The sequence below is a fragment of the Ictalurus furcatus genome, chromosome 26 (genome assembly GCF_023375685.1).
Source record: "Ictalurus furcatus strain D&B chromosome 26, Billie_1.0, whole genome shotgun sequence".
NCBI classification, from domain to species: Eukaryota; Metazoa; Chordata; class Actinopteri; order Siluriformes; family Ictaluridae; genus Ictalurus; species Ictalurus furcatus.
Window position 1 is genome coordinate 7,810,744 of NC_071280.1, and position 16,610 is coordinate 7,827,353.

Sequence of the window (16,610 nt, forward strand, 5' to 3'; positions counted from 1 at the left end):
CTAGTCTGTCGGTTGGGATAATAAAGACACAACATACTCAATCTGCTCCTCCACTCCTGGGCAAAACCCAACGTCATCGGCTTGAACCTCCACCCGTTTCTCCAAGTATGCTGCTAATTGTCTGAGCTTCTTTGTGTCCTCCTCTGACTTAACATTTAGCTCAAAATAGGGGGAGCCTTTGTGTGAATGTGACATGCAGGGCACCAGCTGCACCATCTCATTGGTGGTTACTCTATGCACACAGGTGTAGAATTCCTGAGCGGTGGGCAGAGCACTGGTACTTGTAAGGGTGGGCTTTACAATCATGTTGTACTCGGTACCTGCGAATGAGAGCAGCTCCGGCTGCATGTTGCTTTTCGCCGGCCAAGCCCACAAAGGGGTCTCGGGGGTCATGGTCGCCCCCGAAGACTTGTTGCTACAGTAGGAGGGGTTCGGGCATAAAGAATTAGAGCTATCTGGGGTGTGAAGCAGCTGCTGGTCTTCAGTGCAGTCAGGGCTCTGTATGCCTTGTGGCTCCTGATCCTCCTGGATGCTAGACATAGAGCTCATCTCAGATAATGAGACACCTTCATCCAAGCTGACCTGGTACACCGACTCCCCGCAGTAGTGTGGTGCCTTGTAGCCTTGCAGGGAGGAAAAGTGATGATTTATTTCATCCATCTTGCCTTTCTAAAGGAAAACAGAGAGAGAGAGAGAGAAAAATATACAGTACGGGGACAAATAATAATAATAATAATAAGATAGACAGATAGATAGATAGATAGAGATATATAGATAGATAGATAGAGAGATAGATAGATAGATAAAGAGAGAGAGATAGTGTGAGAAATAGATAAAGAGAGAGATAGATAGTGAGAGATAGATAGATAGTGATAGATAGAGAGAGATAGATAGATAGATAGATAGATAGATAAAGAGAGACAGAGGGAGAGATGGAGATAGATAGATAGATAGATAGAGAGAGATAGAGTGAGAGATAGATAGAGATAGATAGATAGATAGAGACAGAGAGAGAACTCTCTTCTCAGTAGTTTTAATTTATTTCATCGTGTGGAACATCAGTCTTTTCTGTCTCCTCTGTGGAAGACCTATGCCCTAGCAAGCAGTTGTGTGGGCAAACTGGCAGTTAGAAAACAAGAGATGAAAACAAGCTCTTTTTAACCCCTCGGGCTGTTATTCAGTCAGTTGAAGATTGGAAAAATGTAACCTGGGCTAATGACTCTCTATTGCGGCTGTGAGATGCAGATGATAGGACTGGAATTTGGTATCAACAGCTTGAAACCATGGACCCAACCTGCCTTGCGTCAACAGTCCAGTCTGGTGGTGGTGTGGTGGAGTGGGGAATGCTTCCTAGAACTATTTGCAAGTGCGCAGCAATGAATCGAGGGTGCAGAGTGTCTTTTTTTCCCGGCTACACTTGACTCCCAGTGAATCAAGTTGAATTTTTAGACTTTGGGGGCAAAAATAGAATACCCGTTCCCACTGCTGTGATTGGTCACTTTCAACCAATCCTTTTTTTTAGAAACAGACTTTAATCTCATTTGATACAGATTGGCCACTGAGTGGATATATCCACTACCGGTCAAAAGTTTAGAGACACTCGACTGAAATGTTTCTCATGATCTTAAAAAGCTTTTGATCTGAAGGTGTATGATTAAATGTTTGAAATCGGTGTTGTGGACGTATTAATTTCTTTCATTAGATACTGAGTAACATTTTATTTACAAAAAATATATTTTATTAAACGCATGACTTGGAGCGAAATATTCCGAAAAGCAGTCGATAAGTGTTCTGGAAATTCTAGGCAAAAAGGGGTCTACTTTGAAGATGCTAAAGTGTCGAGCTACACATGATGCTCCTGAGATACCCTTCTGCTCTCCGGACCTGCCTGATCCATCCTGTTGCCCTACTTCTGGTTGGAGTTCTCATCAATTAGAAGTCACATGCTTCTGAGGATGGCCCCACATGGTGCAGCCTAAAGACCATTGAGATTACTGATGATGGTGCCACTTAACCATAAGATGGCTTTGGACCTCAACTCATATGAACAGTTCTGCTACAATTGCTATTAAAGCTTTAGCACGGCAATTACCACAAACAGTTCTGCCACCATTGGTGTATGAAAGTGTGTGAATGGGTGATTAAGAATCAGTCTAAAGCGCTTTGTAGAAGTGCTAAGGTTAAAAAAACAACAAAAAAAGCACTATATAAGTGCAGACCATTTACCCACAGTTTTGCTCTCAAGTCTCCATCAGTGAACAGTGGAGAAGTTCAACAAAACATTCATGTAAAAACTGTAATGAATTTCCTGGTCACACATCTGCACTATTTGAGCATGTAGTATTAGCACATTCATAGAAGGGAGTTATTTATAATCGCACTGGGTGTTACCCAGATGAGGACGAATTTCCCTTTTGAGTCTGGTTCGTCTCAAGGTTTCTTCCTCTTATCGTCTCAGGGAGTTTTTCCCTCACCACCGTCGCCTCTGGCTCGCTCATTAGGGACAAATTCATATACTTAAAAATCTATATCTTAAGTTGATATATTTCTGTAAAGCTGCTTTGGGACAACGTCCATTGTTAAAAGCGCTATACAAATAAAAACGGAATTGAATATATAAAAATTATTTTGATTTATTTTTTTATCACAACATGATTCCCGTAGCTCCATTTGTGTTATTCCAGAGATTTGATGACTTTATTATTATTATTCTAAAATGTGGAAAAAATAAAATAAAGAATGAGTGTGTCTAAACTTTTGACTGGTAGTGTATAGTGTGTGTGTGTACTATAACGCTAATAACACCTCCTATATGTGATTGTGGTGAGGATTGTGTGGTCTTGCTGGAGGCAAATACCTTCAGAAACATGGGATCGATTCCTCTGATGCAGGGTTTGGGGATAGGTGGCAGGAGAAAAGCTTTTATCCTACAGAGAGGACAGAATCAAAGAGCACCTTCAGAAGAACCCACACTTATTTGGCATTTAGATCTTTTAGGTATTGTTGGGTCTTTATCTTCATAGCAAGCTCTATAATTGAACTTGCTGCACAATCAAGCAAATGTCAAAGACGTATGCACAGAGCGGCTGTGTTTCTAGGTAGGTTTAAACACTCTAAATTAACAAGTGCGAGCGCATGAGTCTTGATCCATTACTATTAAATGTATTCAATCTTTTTATTAATTGGTGGGTGCTCGCAGAAAATTTCCCTCTGTTAATGATCTGCATCTGTATGAGATTCAAGAGGGATTATTGGATGGGGTGTCTTACACGTGTATAAGCATTGCCGAAGAAATGATCAAAACACTTGTACTTCGATCGGCTGTGTTGAAATTATGCCTGGTCGGAATTCATTTCAAATGTATAGCTGTTGTGGTAATGGGAGACCTTTAACCCTTGAATATATTATATTGGGAATATTTTTTCCCCATTAGTCTAAGTGCTGAGAGACAGATGTGTGTTCCTTACCTCTTGCTTTGTGGAATGACCCCAAGTCCAATTATGAGCATTATGACTACAGTGGTAGCCATTAGTATAAGAACATACAACATGCGATCTGAAAGAGAGAGAGAGAGAGAGAGAGAGAGAGAGAGAGAGAGAGAGAGAGAGAGCCGGGGGTGGGGGGTTACCATGAATACTCTAACACATGACTGAAGCTTTTAATTCTAAAAGTTCTTTTATTGTTCAGTGCAAGAAGTACGACTGAATCCTGAATAATGTCACATTTAGCCAAATGTGTGTGTAAGCTCCAAGGCGGTAGCACATGACATGAGCTAAAATGCTCCTGCATGGTAATTCATACATTTTATAGGATACTGGTCACAAATACACAAGCAACCAGTTAGAGAGGGCGTCTTCACACCCCTGAGAAAATTGCAGGTTTTTGTGATGTAAAAAAACAACAACAAAAACCCCCCCAAGATAAATCATGTCAGAGCTTTTCCCACCTTTGATGTCATATAACAACCAAGACAATTCAAGAGAAATACAAATAAAAACATTTTAGGATTAAAAGAAAAAAAAAGAAAAAAGTAAAAACTTGCATTAACCTGGTTGCGTAAGTGTACATACTTCTTTATAATGGGGCATGTGACTGTGCTCAGAATTAACCAATTACATTCAAACGCGAGTTCAGAAGTAATGATCACCCACTTGTCATCAACGACGTGAATCTGATTAACCCCAAATAAAGATCAGCAGTTTCTGCAGGATTTGTTTTGACACGTGAATCATGGTGGTGGTGGCATCATGCTTTGGGGCTGCTTCTCTTCAACAGGAACTAGGGCTCTAGTCAAGATATGGGGAATCGTGGATAGCTCCATATACCAGTATATGTTTTTGAAGAGGGCTGCACACAGGAGATCCCCTCACACTAATAGATCTGAAGCATTTTTGCAAAGAAGAATGAAATAAAATGGCCAAAAAGGCTGGCTGCAATATTAAAAGCAAAAAGGTGTGTAACAAAACATCAGTCAATTTTATCTACTTCATTTAAATTTTAATGGGGGGGTGTGAAGACTTTTTATATCCACTGTACTACATTAATATATTTATTACCATGCCTAATCAACGCTATAATCATGTGTTCTTGACCAGAGGTTAAAACCCTAAACGCTTGAAAGAGAAAGAAGCAGCACCAGAATAAATATAGCTAACAATCGCCATGGCAACACACAAGCCTTCACAGCAGCAAAAATCACATGTACATGCACCAGCAGGAGTGACATCATGACACGACACAGATGATGAGTGGGAGAAACCTGAGGGCTCGGGAACGCTCGCAACAACAAGCTCTCCAAACAACGTTATAAAGCAAGTCATCACGGCTACATAAATACAAGCCGTCACTTATTCGATGCCAGGAGCTTATCCTGAGAGGTTTGTGCTGGATTTATGTTTGAATTGAATGGCACATGAGAAATGTGCTGGGATTTAATTGCTATTGTGTTCACATATAAAAATAATAAAAAAAAACAGTAAAAAAACAAACAAACAAACAAACATAAGAAGTTCATACAAAGCTTATGTGATTTTTAAAAACGGCAGCTTTTATTAAAAATAAACTGTGTGTGTGTATGTGTGGGTGTGTATATATATATACCAGGCAGGTGTCCAGAAGGAATGACGATGGTAATTGGGGAGCTCCACTTGCTCCACAGGTGGTTGTTTTTTGAGCGGCAGCGCACTTGGACCTCATACCTCCCCACTGGCAAACCTAGAAGCTCCAGATGAGGTTCACGCAGCCGCTCCTTGACCTATAGGGGGAGGCACACACACGCACACACACGCACGCACACGTCAAGGTGAAAATCACTGCAATTTCATGCCATTTTTAATTAATAAAAAGATGCCACTCCCATCCAGGATAGAAATGTTTCATCATAAGATACAGCGGATCAATCAGAATAACTTTGCATTAGTTTGTTCTTGTAAGGGGATGAGTATGCACAAATAAATTCCCCCACCACATAACAGAGCCTCTGGTTTTCTTTTAATCAGTCATCTTTTCCCCCACATGTATCTCAGTACCTTCCAGTTATTGGGCTCAGTTGCAAGTCTGTAACGGAGCTCGTAGATGAGTGTAATCCAACCGATTTGGACATGTTGGGCGATGGGGTACTGCCAGGACACCAGTACGGTGTGACCTGCTTCATCCTTGGTCATGTTCATTAAAGTGTACGTGAGGTTAAAAGGTGGATCAATCTTGACTGTAAAGAGAGAGAAAGAAATCATGTGGTCACGATTCAAAAATCAATAAAATAAAATTTCTTACATCTGATCAAAGTCCTTCAGGCCTTACCAATTTCAGCCACGTCCAAACAGTGCTCCTTAGAGGTGAAGGAACCGCTGCTGGTGTGTGCTGTAACGTTCATACAGTACACCTCCCAAATCACTGTGTGCTCTGTGTCAAAGTAACAGCTGTTTGGCCCGCCACTCACATAGTCCGGACACTCTGTGGGAGGCCCGTTACTGAAATGCAAGACAGTATTCCGTATCAGCAGGTCATTGTTAGTATTTTGTTTAAAGATCTCTCCCCCCCATGTAGTACTGCGCTTAAGACGCTAAATAAGATAGTTACACATCTCCCAGAAGACAAAATACTAACAATTTACACCGATCATCCTGTTCAAAAGTTTACACCCCCCTGGCTCTTGCCTTCTTGAGAATCAGTGAATGTTTGCACCTTTTGTAATAGTCATGTACGAGTCACTCAGTCATCCTCAGTGTGAAAAGATGGATCTCAACATCATATAGTCGCTGTTGGAAAGGGGTCAAATATGCAGAATATGCTAGAAAAACAAAGAATGTGCAGGACCTGGAGGATTTTTCTGAAGAACAGTGGGCAGTTTAACTGCTCAGCACAAACAAGGGACTCGTGAAGAACTATCACAAAATATAAACGCAGTCTCTGATCATCCAGGTAACCACACGCAGTATTAATAATCAAGTGCATGCAAACTTTTGAGCAGGGTAATTTTTATAAATTCAGCTAAAATATTGTCTTGTGGACTATATGTGAACATCTGTTATGTGAAATATTTTATTCAGGACAGAACTAAAATCTTACTCGGTGATACCAGTAAATCCGACTAAAATCTTACTCGGTGCTATCTTACGTTACATGTCCAGAAAACTGCATGCATCTTCTTTACAGTCAAAAAAAAAGAAAAAAAGAAAAAAAGGGAAGAAGTCCAACCTGATATTTTAGTTCAGTGGTGAAAAATTACAAATCGTGGCAGATTCTAAATATCTTGGAATCATTTTAGCTGGTGCAGTTATATTTAACATCAGAATTTTTTTTTTAAATCGATAAGGAATCAACTTTCAACAGATGTTTCAACAGTGTTTTTACATTCGATGATCCTTTCCCATTTTTCATACTGCATCACAAGCAGGAAAACCTTAGGGCTTTGCATAGTTTATATAAACATGCATTAAAAATATTTGACAAAAAAAACAAAACAACTAGATATTAACACTGTCATATAATTCAAAAGTAAACGTTTGGTAATTTTTATCTTCTTGTCTAACGTACAACCTTGCACCACCACCCTTGAAAGCATTTGTGACATTGTGTTCAGAGAATATAAGACAAACAAGAGTCTCAAGAGGTGATCGTGAACTGCAATATAGAGCTACAGAGTTTGTTTTAATTTATTTATTCATTTTCATATGATTCATTTACCTGTGATTCATTTACATGTGATTCATATTCATGTGATTCATTCACATGTGATTCATTTACCTTTTCTCTTCTGTCCTCCCTTCCCTTTAACAAATATTTCATTGAGAAGAAGAAGAAAAAAAAAAACAAAAAAAAAAACAAAACCCTAATAAATAATTAAAAAATATAGAGCTCCAGAGTTTGGCTGTTCAGCTCTCTCTATAAGAGCAACCGATACCTGGAACAAGCTACCAACTAACATTAAACACCCCCACTTTTGCACAATTTAAGTTACAAAATGAAAATATGGCTAAAGACAAGCCTAATACCTGATCACTGAACCCCTTGTTCAATCTAGTACTCTATTATACTACTGAGCACTTTTTAATTTAGTAGTCTTTCTTATACCATGCATTTGAGAAATGTAATGGCATATATCACAGTACAACTCTCCTGCAATGTACTCTCAACTTTAGGCTCATGCTTCATGTTTTATCTTTCAGGTTTGTTATTTACTGATTAATGCTTTAATGATGCGGTGTGTAATTTAAGCTTATGTATTTTCTTTCCCCATTTATATACTTCCTGCCCAGGGACTACAGATTGATCTTTATAGCCAATTCTGGGGCAGTCATGGACTGTTCACTGCTGATGAAGCCAAAACACATAATGACATAGAATTCTGGGGCACTTTGAATGTGAGGCCTGTTAAGAGCAGTTTCAGTGAACATTTGGACAATTGATTTTTCAGCCTAATGATTCTCTGGCAGCGACAGCTCTTTGGACTTTGTATCGAGAGTTAAAAGCAACAGAATCCAAATTCAAATGCCACACTTGAAATCAACGCTAGACCTTTAATCTGCGTACTTGTAAGTGAAATAATTAGGGAATAACACACACCTGGCCATGGAACAGCTGAGCAGCCTACTAGCCTAACATGTCCTACTATTTTTGCTCCCTTAAAAAGGGGTCAACTGTGCTGTCCCATAAAAAGTGCTGTATTTCCTACACCGTTCACCTGATTTGGATGTACATACCCTCGAATTAAAGTCTGCTCTTTGAGCTCTTATACATTATTAATTTACATTGTGGCGGACAGCTAAAATATCAACAATAAAACTGTCAAATATCCAACGATTTACGGACCCGGCTCTACATGTGGTCATGTGACTGCAAGATTAAAGAGCAGACTGTACTGCTGCCATGACCAGTTTAAACATTTTACCCAGCCTTACCCAAGGGTGTAGATGAGCCTGTAGGTGATGTTGTCATCTCCCTGGAGACTGTTGTCAAGGGGATGCCACCAGCAAGTAAAGGTTTCCATGTTCGGAGAACGGCAGTAATATATGTATGGCCTTGGGTTATCTACAGAAATGATGACACACATGAGCTTGTAGACATGGGAACTGCTGAAAAGGTCAGATGCAAGCTATGATCTGAAGTGTGGAACAGAGTTTAAGCCGGTTTCATTTCATTCAGGACAGCCTAATCTAACCTTATTAAAATGATAAAACGGTGTGCTATTACTAACATTTGATCATTTTTAGAAACTGCTGAATATAAATGACATTACTGACATCTGTAAACTCTTTCAGGATCTCATTGGTTATCCTCCTCATTATCCTAAAATATGAAAGTGCATCTGTAATCCAAGTAATCAAAGTAAGATTTCAGCATATGGCCAATCATTAGGTTGGTTTCTAAATGCACGAGTTGTCAAGCCAATATCCTTAATCTACTGCTTAAGACTTGCTAGTTAATCTTAGCATTAGTGTTAATCTGTTGGAACAATTCATCAAAACAGTTTTAACCTCATTTTGTAGCCCAGTGCTATCGAATATAAAAACTTCAAAGTAAACATGATCAAGTTTGTATAGTAACCTATTATTACAAGAAACAAATGTCCGTATACGCAACATTTAGGATCATATGATATTGGGTCTACATCAATAATAATGATGGTGACTTACATATACATGGAAAACTCTATTTATACACACAGTGCCCTCCATTAATATTGGCACCCTCGGTAAATATGAGCACAGAAGGCTGTGAAAAATTGTATTTATTTGTTTAACATTATGATCTTTTGTTTAAAAAAAAATCACAAAAATATTCTGCTGCCATAGATATCAAACAATTGCAAACACAACACAGGTTTATCAACAACAAAAACTTTTAACTGTTAAATATAAGTGTGCAACAATTATTGGCATCCTTTTAGTCAATACTTTGTGCTACCTCCCTTTACCAAGATAACAGCTCTGAGTCTTCTCCTATAATGCCTGATGAGGTTGGAGAATACAGGTCTGTTGGTATTTGAGTCCATGATGCCATGTATCCTAACAAAATTTCCAGGTCCTCTGGCTGAAAAACAGCCCCAAAACATTAGAGCCACCACCATATTTAACCGTGGGCATGAGGTACTTTTCCATATGGCTACCTCTCTGTGTGCACCAAAACACCACTGGTGTTTATTGCCAAAAAGCTCTATTTTGGTTTCATCTGGTCATAGAACCCGATCTCATTTGAAGTTCCAGTAGTGTCTGGCAAACTGAACATGCTTGACATGCTGAACATGTTTTTGGATGAGAGTAGAGGCTTTTTTTCTTGAAACCCTTTCACACAGCTTGTGGTGATGTAGGTGACTTCAGATTGTAGTTTTGGAGACTTTCTGACCCAAAGATGCAACTAACCTCTGCAATTCTCCAACTGTGATCCTCTGAGATTTTTTGGCCACTCAAACTGTCCTCTTCACTGTGCGTTGAGACAATATAGACACACAATTCCAGGTTGATTCATACTTAATTATTGCCCTGATGGTGGAAATGGGCATTTTCAATCCTTGTGCTATTTTCTTATAGACACTTCCCATTTTGTGAAGCTCAACAACCTTTTGCTGCACATCACATAGGGCTGAACAATTATTCGAATATCGATCGCGATTACGATTATGACTGCCCACGATTAAATGAACATGATCGACTGCGATATTAACGTTTAAAGTTCGTCCTCCGTTAATATAAAACTCAGCTGCAGATCACATGAAGCGCTTCCCAAACTTACAGCCAATCACCATAGAGCGGCACAGGGATGACGTCATTTTGTAGTGCCAAAACCCGGAAACAGAGTTAGCATGTTAGCTCAATAATTAAGCTCCAGCGCTTTGCGTGAGGAGAAATCATGACAACATGATGCTAAATGGCACTACAGAGGTTGTCGGGAACATTAAATGTCATCACGCCGAACGGGAAAAAACTTTGCAGATAAACTCAGGGCTCTACAGTGCGACCATTACAGTTGCATTTGTGGCTGAAAAGTATTTTGTGCGACTGTGAATAAATATTTATTTGCACTGGTGCGAGTGACCTGTTTGAAGTTGTATAATACAATCGGGATAAAAACTACAGGAAGTCCAAAATGCATCTACACCGCACAGCAGTTACTTTCACACTGCTTTTAATCTCCTCAGTCAACCGAACAAGTGTGGAAATACTGCAGAGAAGCCATTATGATGACAAGTAACTCTGTACATAATCTGCTTCTCTCAACTTCCCAATCTCACAGCCGCCATCTTTTATTGATCCCGCAAAATGACATGAACTTGCACCTGCTCGTGTAGACACAGCGGCTTTGCGCGGAGTAAATTAATAATACTGCTAACGCTACAACTTGGGTTTAATTCAAACTTCTTTATTAAAAAATTCCTCACCAACCATAATCATGAGGCGGCTGTGGCTCAGCTGGTAGAGCGGGTTGTCCACTAATTGTAGGGTTGGCGGTTCAATTCCCGGCCCACATGACTCCACATGCCGAAGTGTCCTTGGGCAAGACACTGAACCCCAAGTTGCTCCCGATGGCAAGTTAGCGTCTTGCATGGCAGCTCTGCTACCATTGGTGTGTGAGTGTGTGTGTGAGTGTGTGTGTGAATGGGTGAATGAGACACAGTGTAAAGCGCTTTGGATAAAAGCGCTATATAAGTGCGCCATTTACCATTTACCATAATCAAGAGTAGCAACTGTTCAGTCTGTAAACATACAGTACACTGCCGCTCTCCTTCACTAACTCTAATTCACTTCATTTAAACTCACGGTTGCCAGATATCACTAGAAAAGTTAACTCCAGTTTCCATGTTTTGATTTAAAATCCCCCCCCCCCCAAAATATTATCAGCAGACATGGCAACACTGTACTGGGGGAACCGATCTAAAACTGATAAACAAACAAAAATAAAACTACTAAAATGTAAAGACAGAAAATGTGCTTAGTTATCAATAAATCATTTAATATAAAAAAATAGATATTATAATAACTTCATAAAATATAAATAAAATGAGAAATGAAATAATGTTTAATTACAATGGGTGGCATTTAATATCAATTTGACATTAAGCTTAGTTCGCTATTTCCTTAGAAAGCTATTAGCCTTTTTCCTAATATGGATCATGTTTGTGTTAATCTACTTTTAATTAGGACTACTGTTTAAGATATTTAAAAATCAATATTTTATGCTTGTTTATTTATCAATAAACCAACAGTATTTCTCATTGCTATAATTTTAACTCAATTAACAGTGACCATGAGCAGAGAGCTCACATTTAACTGTTTATGACAGACCTCCTGATTAAAGCTCAAATAAAAAAAAGACTGGTATCTGGATCGGTATCTTCTGTGAAAATCCTGATCGGAGCGTCAGTAATGAACACCATTAAAATAAAGCGCTTTGCATCTGACGGGTAAATGAACTCACCCAATCACATCCTATATGAGATTATTCAGATATCTACACAATATACACAGAGCGGTTCGAGAACTGACTCCAGCCCAGAACCATGACAGTGGAAAATGTCTAATAGTGTAGCTTTAAATATATTTAAGAGGAGCAGACTTCAAAGACTGAACATTGATGTTTATTGTATTTGTTTACAAGGTGGAACAGGGTAAATGGTTATTTTTTGCATTCTGTAAAATTAACTGAAAATATTACATTTAATTTATCAAATTAGTCATGGCTCACACGATGTTCCTAAATTCTGTCATAATTGACCAGCTCAAGTTTTCTCATGCCTATAATTGTGTGTTATATTGCGGCATGAGAAAACTTAATAAATGTGAAAGCGCAATAAAAATATGTTGTCACTAAAATCAATGAATAATCGTGATAAATAATCGAGATCTCAATATTGATCAAAATAATCGGGATTATCATTTTGGCCATCATCGTTCAGCCCTAACATCACAGCTATATTCCTTGGTCTTACCCATTGTTATGAATGACTAAGGGAGTTTGGTCTATGTGTTACCTCATATTTATACCCCTGTGAAACAGGAAGTCATGGTTGAACAATTTTGTGTTCCTAGTCACCCAGGAGTACTAATTCATAGTGGTGCCCATAACTGTTGCACACCTATATTTAACAAAGATTTTTTTTTTGTAAACCTGGTGTTGTGTTTGCAATTGTTTGATATCCATGAGAGCACAGTATTTTTGTGATTTGTTTCATCACAAGAGGTTAAACAATAAATACAATTTTTCACAGCCTTCTCTTCCCATATTTACCAAGGCTGCCAATATTACTGGAGTGCACTGTAGCAATAGCTTATCACCTTCTTAAGCTTAGGAAAGTTTCAGAAAATCTGACTTGTTAAAAGCAAACATTAGTTTTAGCAAGTTCTGTATTTTTACACTGAAAACTCATAAGTTATAAGTATATGTGTGTGTGCTCATTATAACCCGTATAAGTGTGTGCTCATTTTTCAATCATGTGAACACAGTGACACTTTCTTCAGGTTGTAGTAGGGGTTAATCCACCTTCTCTTATAGTCCATAGAGATATGCGATATCCCAATTAATACAATTACTCAATTGGCACTGTTTAAGTTAGGATAATCAGGATAACTTTAAAACTATACTGGGGTCAAATGTTTTTTTTTTTGTTTTTTTTAAAAAAAACAACAAAACAAGTTATGCATCCAGTATCTTGGTTAATGATAATGAGTCATTATTAATCACATATACATTACAGCACAGTAAAATTCTTTTCTTCGCATACCCCAGCATGTCAGGAAGTTGGGGTCAGAGTGCAGGGTCAGCCATGATACAGCGCCCCTGGAGCAGAGAGGGTTAAGGGCCTTGCTCAAGGGCCCAACAGCGGCAGCTTGGCAGTGCTGGGGCTCGAACCCCCGACCTTCCGATCAGTAACCCAGAGCCTTAACCGTCAAGCCACCACTGCCCCCAGAAATGAAAACCAAATAAAGAGTTTTTCAGGTTGGTTGAATCTCTTTATTTAAGTGTACCACGATACTGATGACTTGCAGCTGTATTAGTACTAGCCAATACCCTGATTGTTGTATGTTTAAGGTGGTATTAAAAATATCTTCAAATATTTAAAATAGCTATGCAAGAGAGCTTTGAGATCAAGCAACTTATTTATACATTCAGGATGTTTGTATGGCCGCCTTTGAGTGGTTTATGTGCTAGCTAAGCTCAAAATCAGTCTAGAGCTATTAGTTACAAAATCAGTCTAGAGCTATTAGTTACAAAATCAGTCTAGAGCTATTACTTGATCTCTAAGAAAGTCACATCTGCAACAAGTTAATTCAAGAACCTAATCGAATCGATTTTTGTCTGTGTTGTATTCAGTCCAATTGCTATGAACCAACAGGCAGCAACAGCACTACTGTTTACGAAAAACGACTGACTCCTTTAATTTTGTTTTAGTGTAATTCTGTATATATTTAGTAACTTCACGTTATTACAAACCTAAGGACAGTTAAAGGTTTGGCTTGGAAAATATGATGACATTAAACTGATTTAAGAGAACACACGCACACACTCACACAGATGTACACAAATAAGGGAAGAATTCTCCCTGGGCTGAAGGACTGCAGACACACATTCTTATAAGATTATGTCTAAAGACTGATGGCAGCTGCAGGATATTGAATTAGAGTCACCGTGTGAGTGTGATTGTGAGCCATAAATATCCAGCTATGTTCTGAGCACTATGTTCAGTTCAGGTCAAAATGTCCAATAAATATCAAGAAAAATTTTTTTTTTAATAAATTAAAAAAAAGCTTCGTACACTACTTATATGCAAATTCTAAAAGCATAAAAATAAATGTATGTCATATAGTTTAGGCTCAAGTAATTTTGGACAGACAGTAAGAAGATTAAATAAAAAATTGATTTATAAAACAAACAATCTGTGGAACATTGTGTAAAGACAATAAGAAAAACTTTATACCTTAGGACTAAAATAATACACAATCAGTACGTTTACATGGACGACAATAATCTGATATTAACCCTATTAAGACGATACTCTGATTAAGAAACTAGCATATAAACAGTGATTATTGATGAACTTAATCCGACTAAAGTCATACTAGTCGGATATAGTAGTCGAATATAGTATATAGTAGCTGCTATATAGTAGCCGAAATACATGTAGGTAAGTATGAGATTTCGGACGCAGCCCTTGACTTCAGGCAGTCGTCTAATTGCACGTATAACATGACTAATAATTAACTGCACTTGAAGCGTGGGTAAAATTAAAAAAGAAACACCCAAAACTGTATACGGTACCAAAACGAAGACGAACTGTATGCAGATACGTGAAATTGTAGCGGGAACGTCGCACGGTGTAGTGTGGGGACGTAATGACGTGATCCATTTTCTATAACGTGTAAAAACTGGAACATGACAGGAGTATTCTAAAAGCAACCCATGTAAACACCTTAATCACAATATTGTCTTATTCAGAATAAGGTCAGTAATTAGATTACTGCTGTCTGTGTAAACGTAGTCAGTCACACACAATTACAATAGTATTAAGTATTAAGACTGATGCAGGAACTGCAGAGAGTATTGTGAACTATCGACCGAGTAGCTCGTATTTGTAATAATTATGGTATTTTGAAAAAAATTATTATTAAATGGGAAAGTATATTTCACATATTTTTCATTTTAAACAGCTTCTTTATGTTGATATGGTCATCTGAGAATATGTTCCAGAAACAAATAGCAAAATACTGTGCGGATTTCTGCTATTTGTGCTTATGGGGGACATTTTCAAACAAAATTTTATATATGACAAAGACAACCACAGTAAACACAAAATATCGTTTTTATTCTTAAAAACTTAACTTTTTAAAGTTTTTATCATTTCATTTACTGAAGGAAAAAAAAAGTTATCCAACACCAACTGGCCTTAGTTACTAAATCGACCAATGAACCAAATGAAATTACGAATTGGGTTTACTTTGCCTTAGAAATACCCAGGTGTGATTACTGCCAGCCCTGTTGAATCTGAACATCACTTAAATAGAACCTTTCCAGCAATGTGAAGTAGGCTGAAAGGTCTCAACAATCAGTATACTATATCACGATCAACGCATATCATCATAATCATGAGTAACTTGTCAATAGTGACTGTGATGTGGAAATTTAACGTTGGTTCAGTGACCACTGATTGTATCTGTACTTACTGATCAGCAAGTCTCATTCTCTTATAAATATGAAGCAACTCCATGACATGTCGAACTCATTAACTTCGAAACGTATGCAATGTGTGGCATGAGCGCTATAAAAAGCTGTGCTCTGACGTTGGCCTGACTCACCTCCTGTATGGGCTGCAGAGTGTGCGGACTCTGGGGAAGCTCCAGCATGGCTCCACCAGTAAAGTAAAAGGAGCAGGAGCCGCAGCATCACTCCTCAAACAGCACTAAGTCCTGGGGGGAAAAAAGAAAGAAAGAAAAAAAAAACAATTACAGCTTAGCTTTGCTATGCTATGAAATGCATGCTCAATTGTATTCTGGTCAGGTGACTTTCCTGGCTATTGCAGAGCATTTCACTCACTTGCCTTAAAAAAAAAAAAAAAAAAAAAAAAAAGTCTTGGGTTGCTTTCAAAGTATACTTCAGGTTATTGTCCACAAGAACTCCAATAATCTTTGAAGATTTTTGGCTGAATCTGAGCAGATAATATAGCCATATACACCTCAGAATTCATCCTTGCGCTTTTGTCAGCAGTCCCATTGTCAAGAACTACAAGGGTAACAGTTCCATTAGCAGCCATACATGCCCACATCATAAGTTGAGGTGGTACGCTTCAGATCATGAGCAGTTCCTTCCCTTCTCCATGCTCATCATTCCGGTACAAGTTAATCAAGTTAAGCTTTTTATAAAGATGTTTTTTTTTTTTTGGCAAACTGTAATCTAGTCTTTCGGTTTTTGACGCTTACTAGTGGTTAACATCTTGTGGTAAACCCTCTGTATTTACTCTGGTGAAGTCTGCCCTTGATTGTTGACTTTGGTACAGACACGCCTACATCCTGGAGGGTTATCTTGATCTAGGCAACGGTCGTGAAGGGGTTTTTCTTCAACAGGGAAATCATTCATTTTAAGAATGTACCAAATATTTGATTTGTTATCTCTCTGATGGGTTT

The 16,610-nt window shown here is 38.3% G+C and overlaps 1 protein-coding gene across 1 annotated transcript; it reads right to left on the bottom strand.

The window, feature by feature from the left end:
- LOC128602394 (growth hormone receptor-like) lies at nucleotides 1-16,313 on the bottom strand. Its single transcript, XM_053616160.1, has 8 exons — nucleotides 15,786-16,313; nucleotides 8,400-8,529; nucleotides 5,800-5,969; nucleotides 5,529-5,707; nucleotides 5,101-5,254; nucleotides 3,468-3,555; nucleotides 2,858-2,927; nucleotides 1-669 (listed from the first exon to the last, which is right to left on the bottom strand). The coding sequence occupies exons 1-8, from the start codon at nucleotides 15,871-15,873 to the stop codon at nucleotides 1-3; spliced, it is 1,548 nt and encodes a 515-aa protein (XP_053472135.1). The 5' UTR covers nucleotides 15,874-16,313.
- Nucleotides 16,314-16,610: the final 297 nt, after the last annotated feature.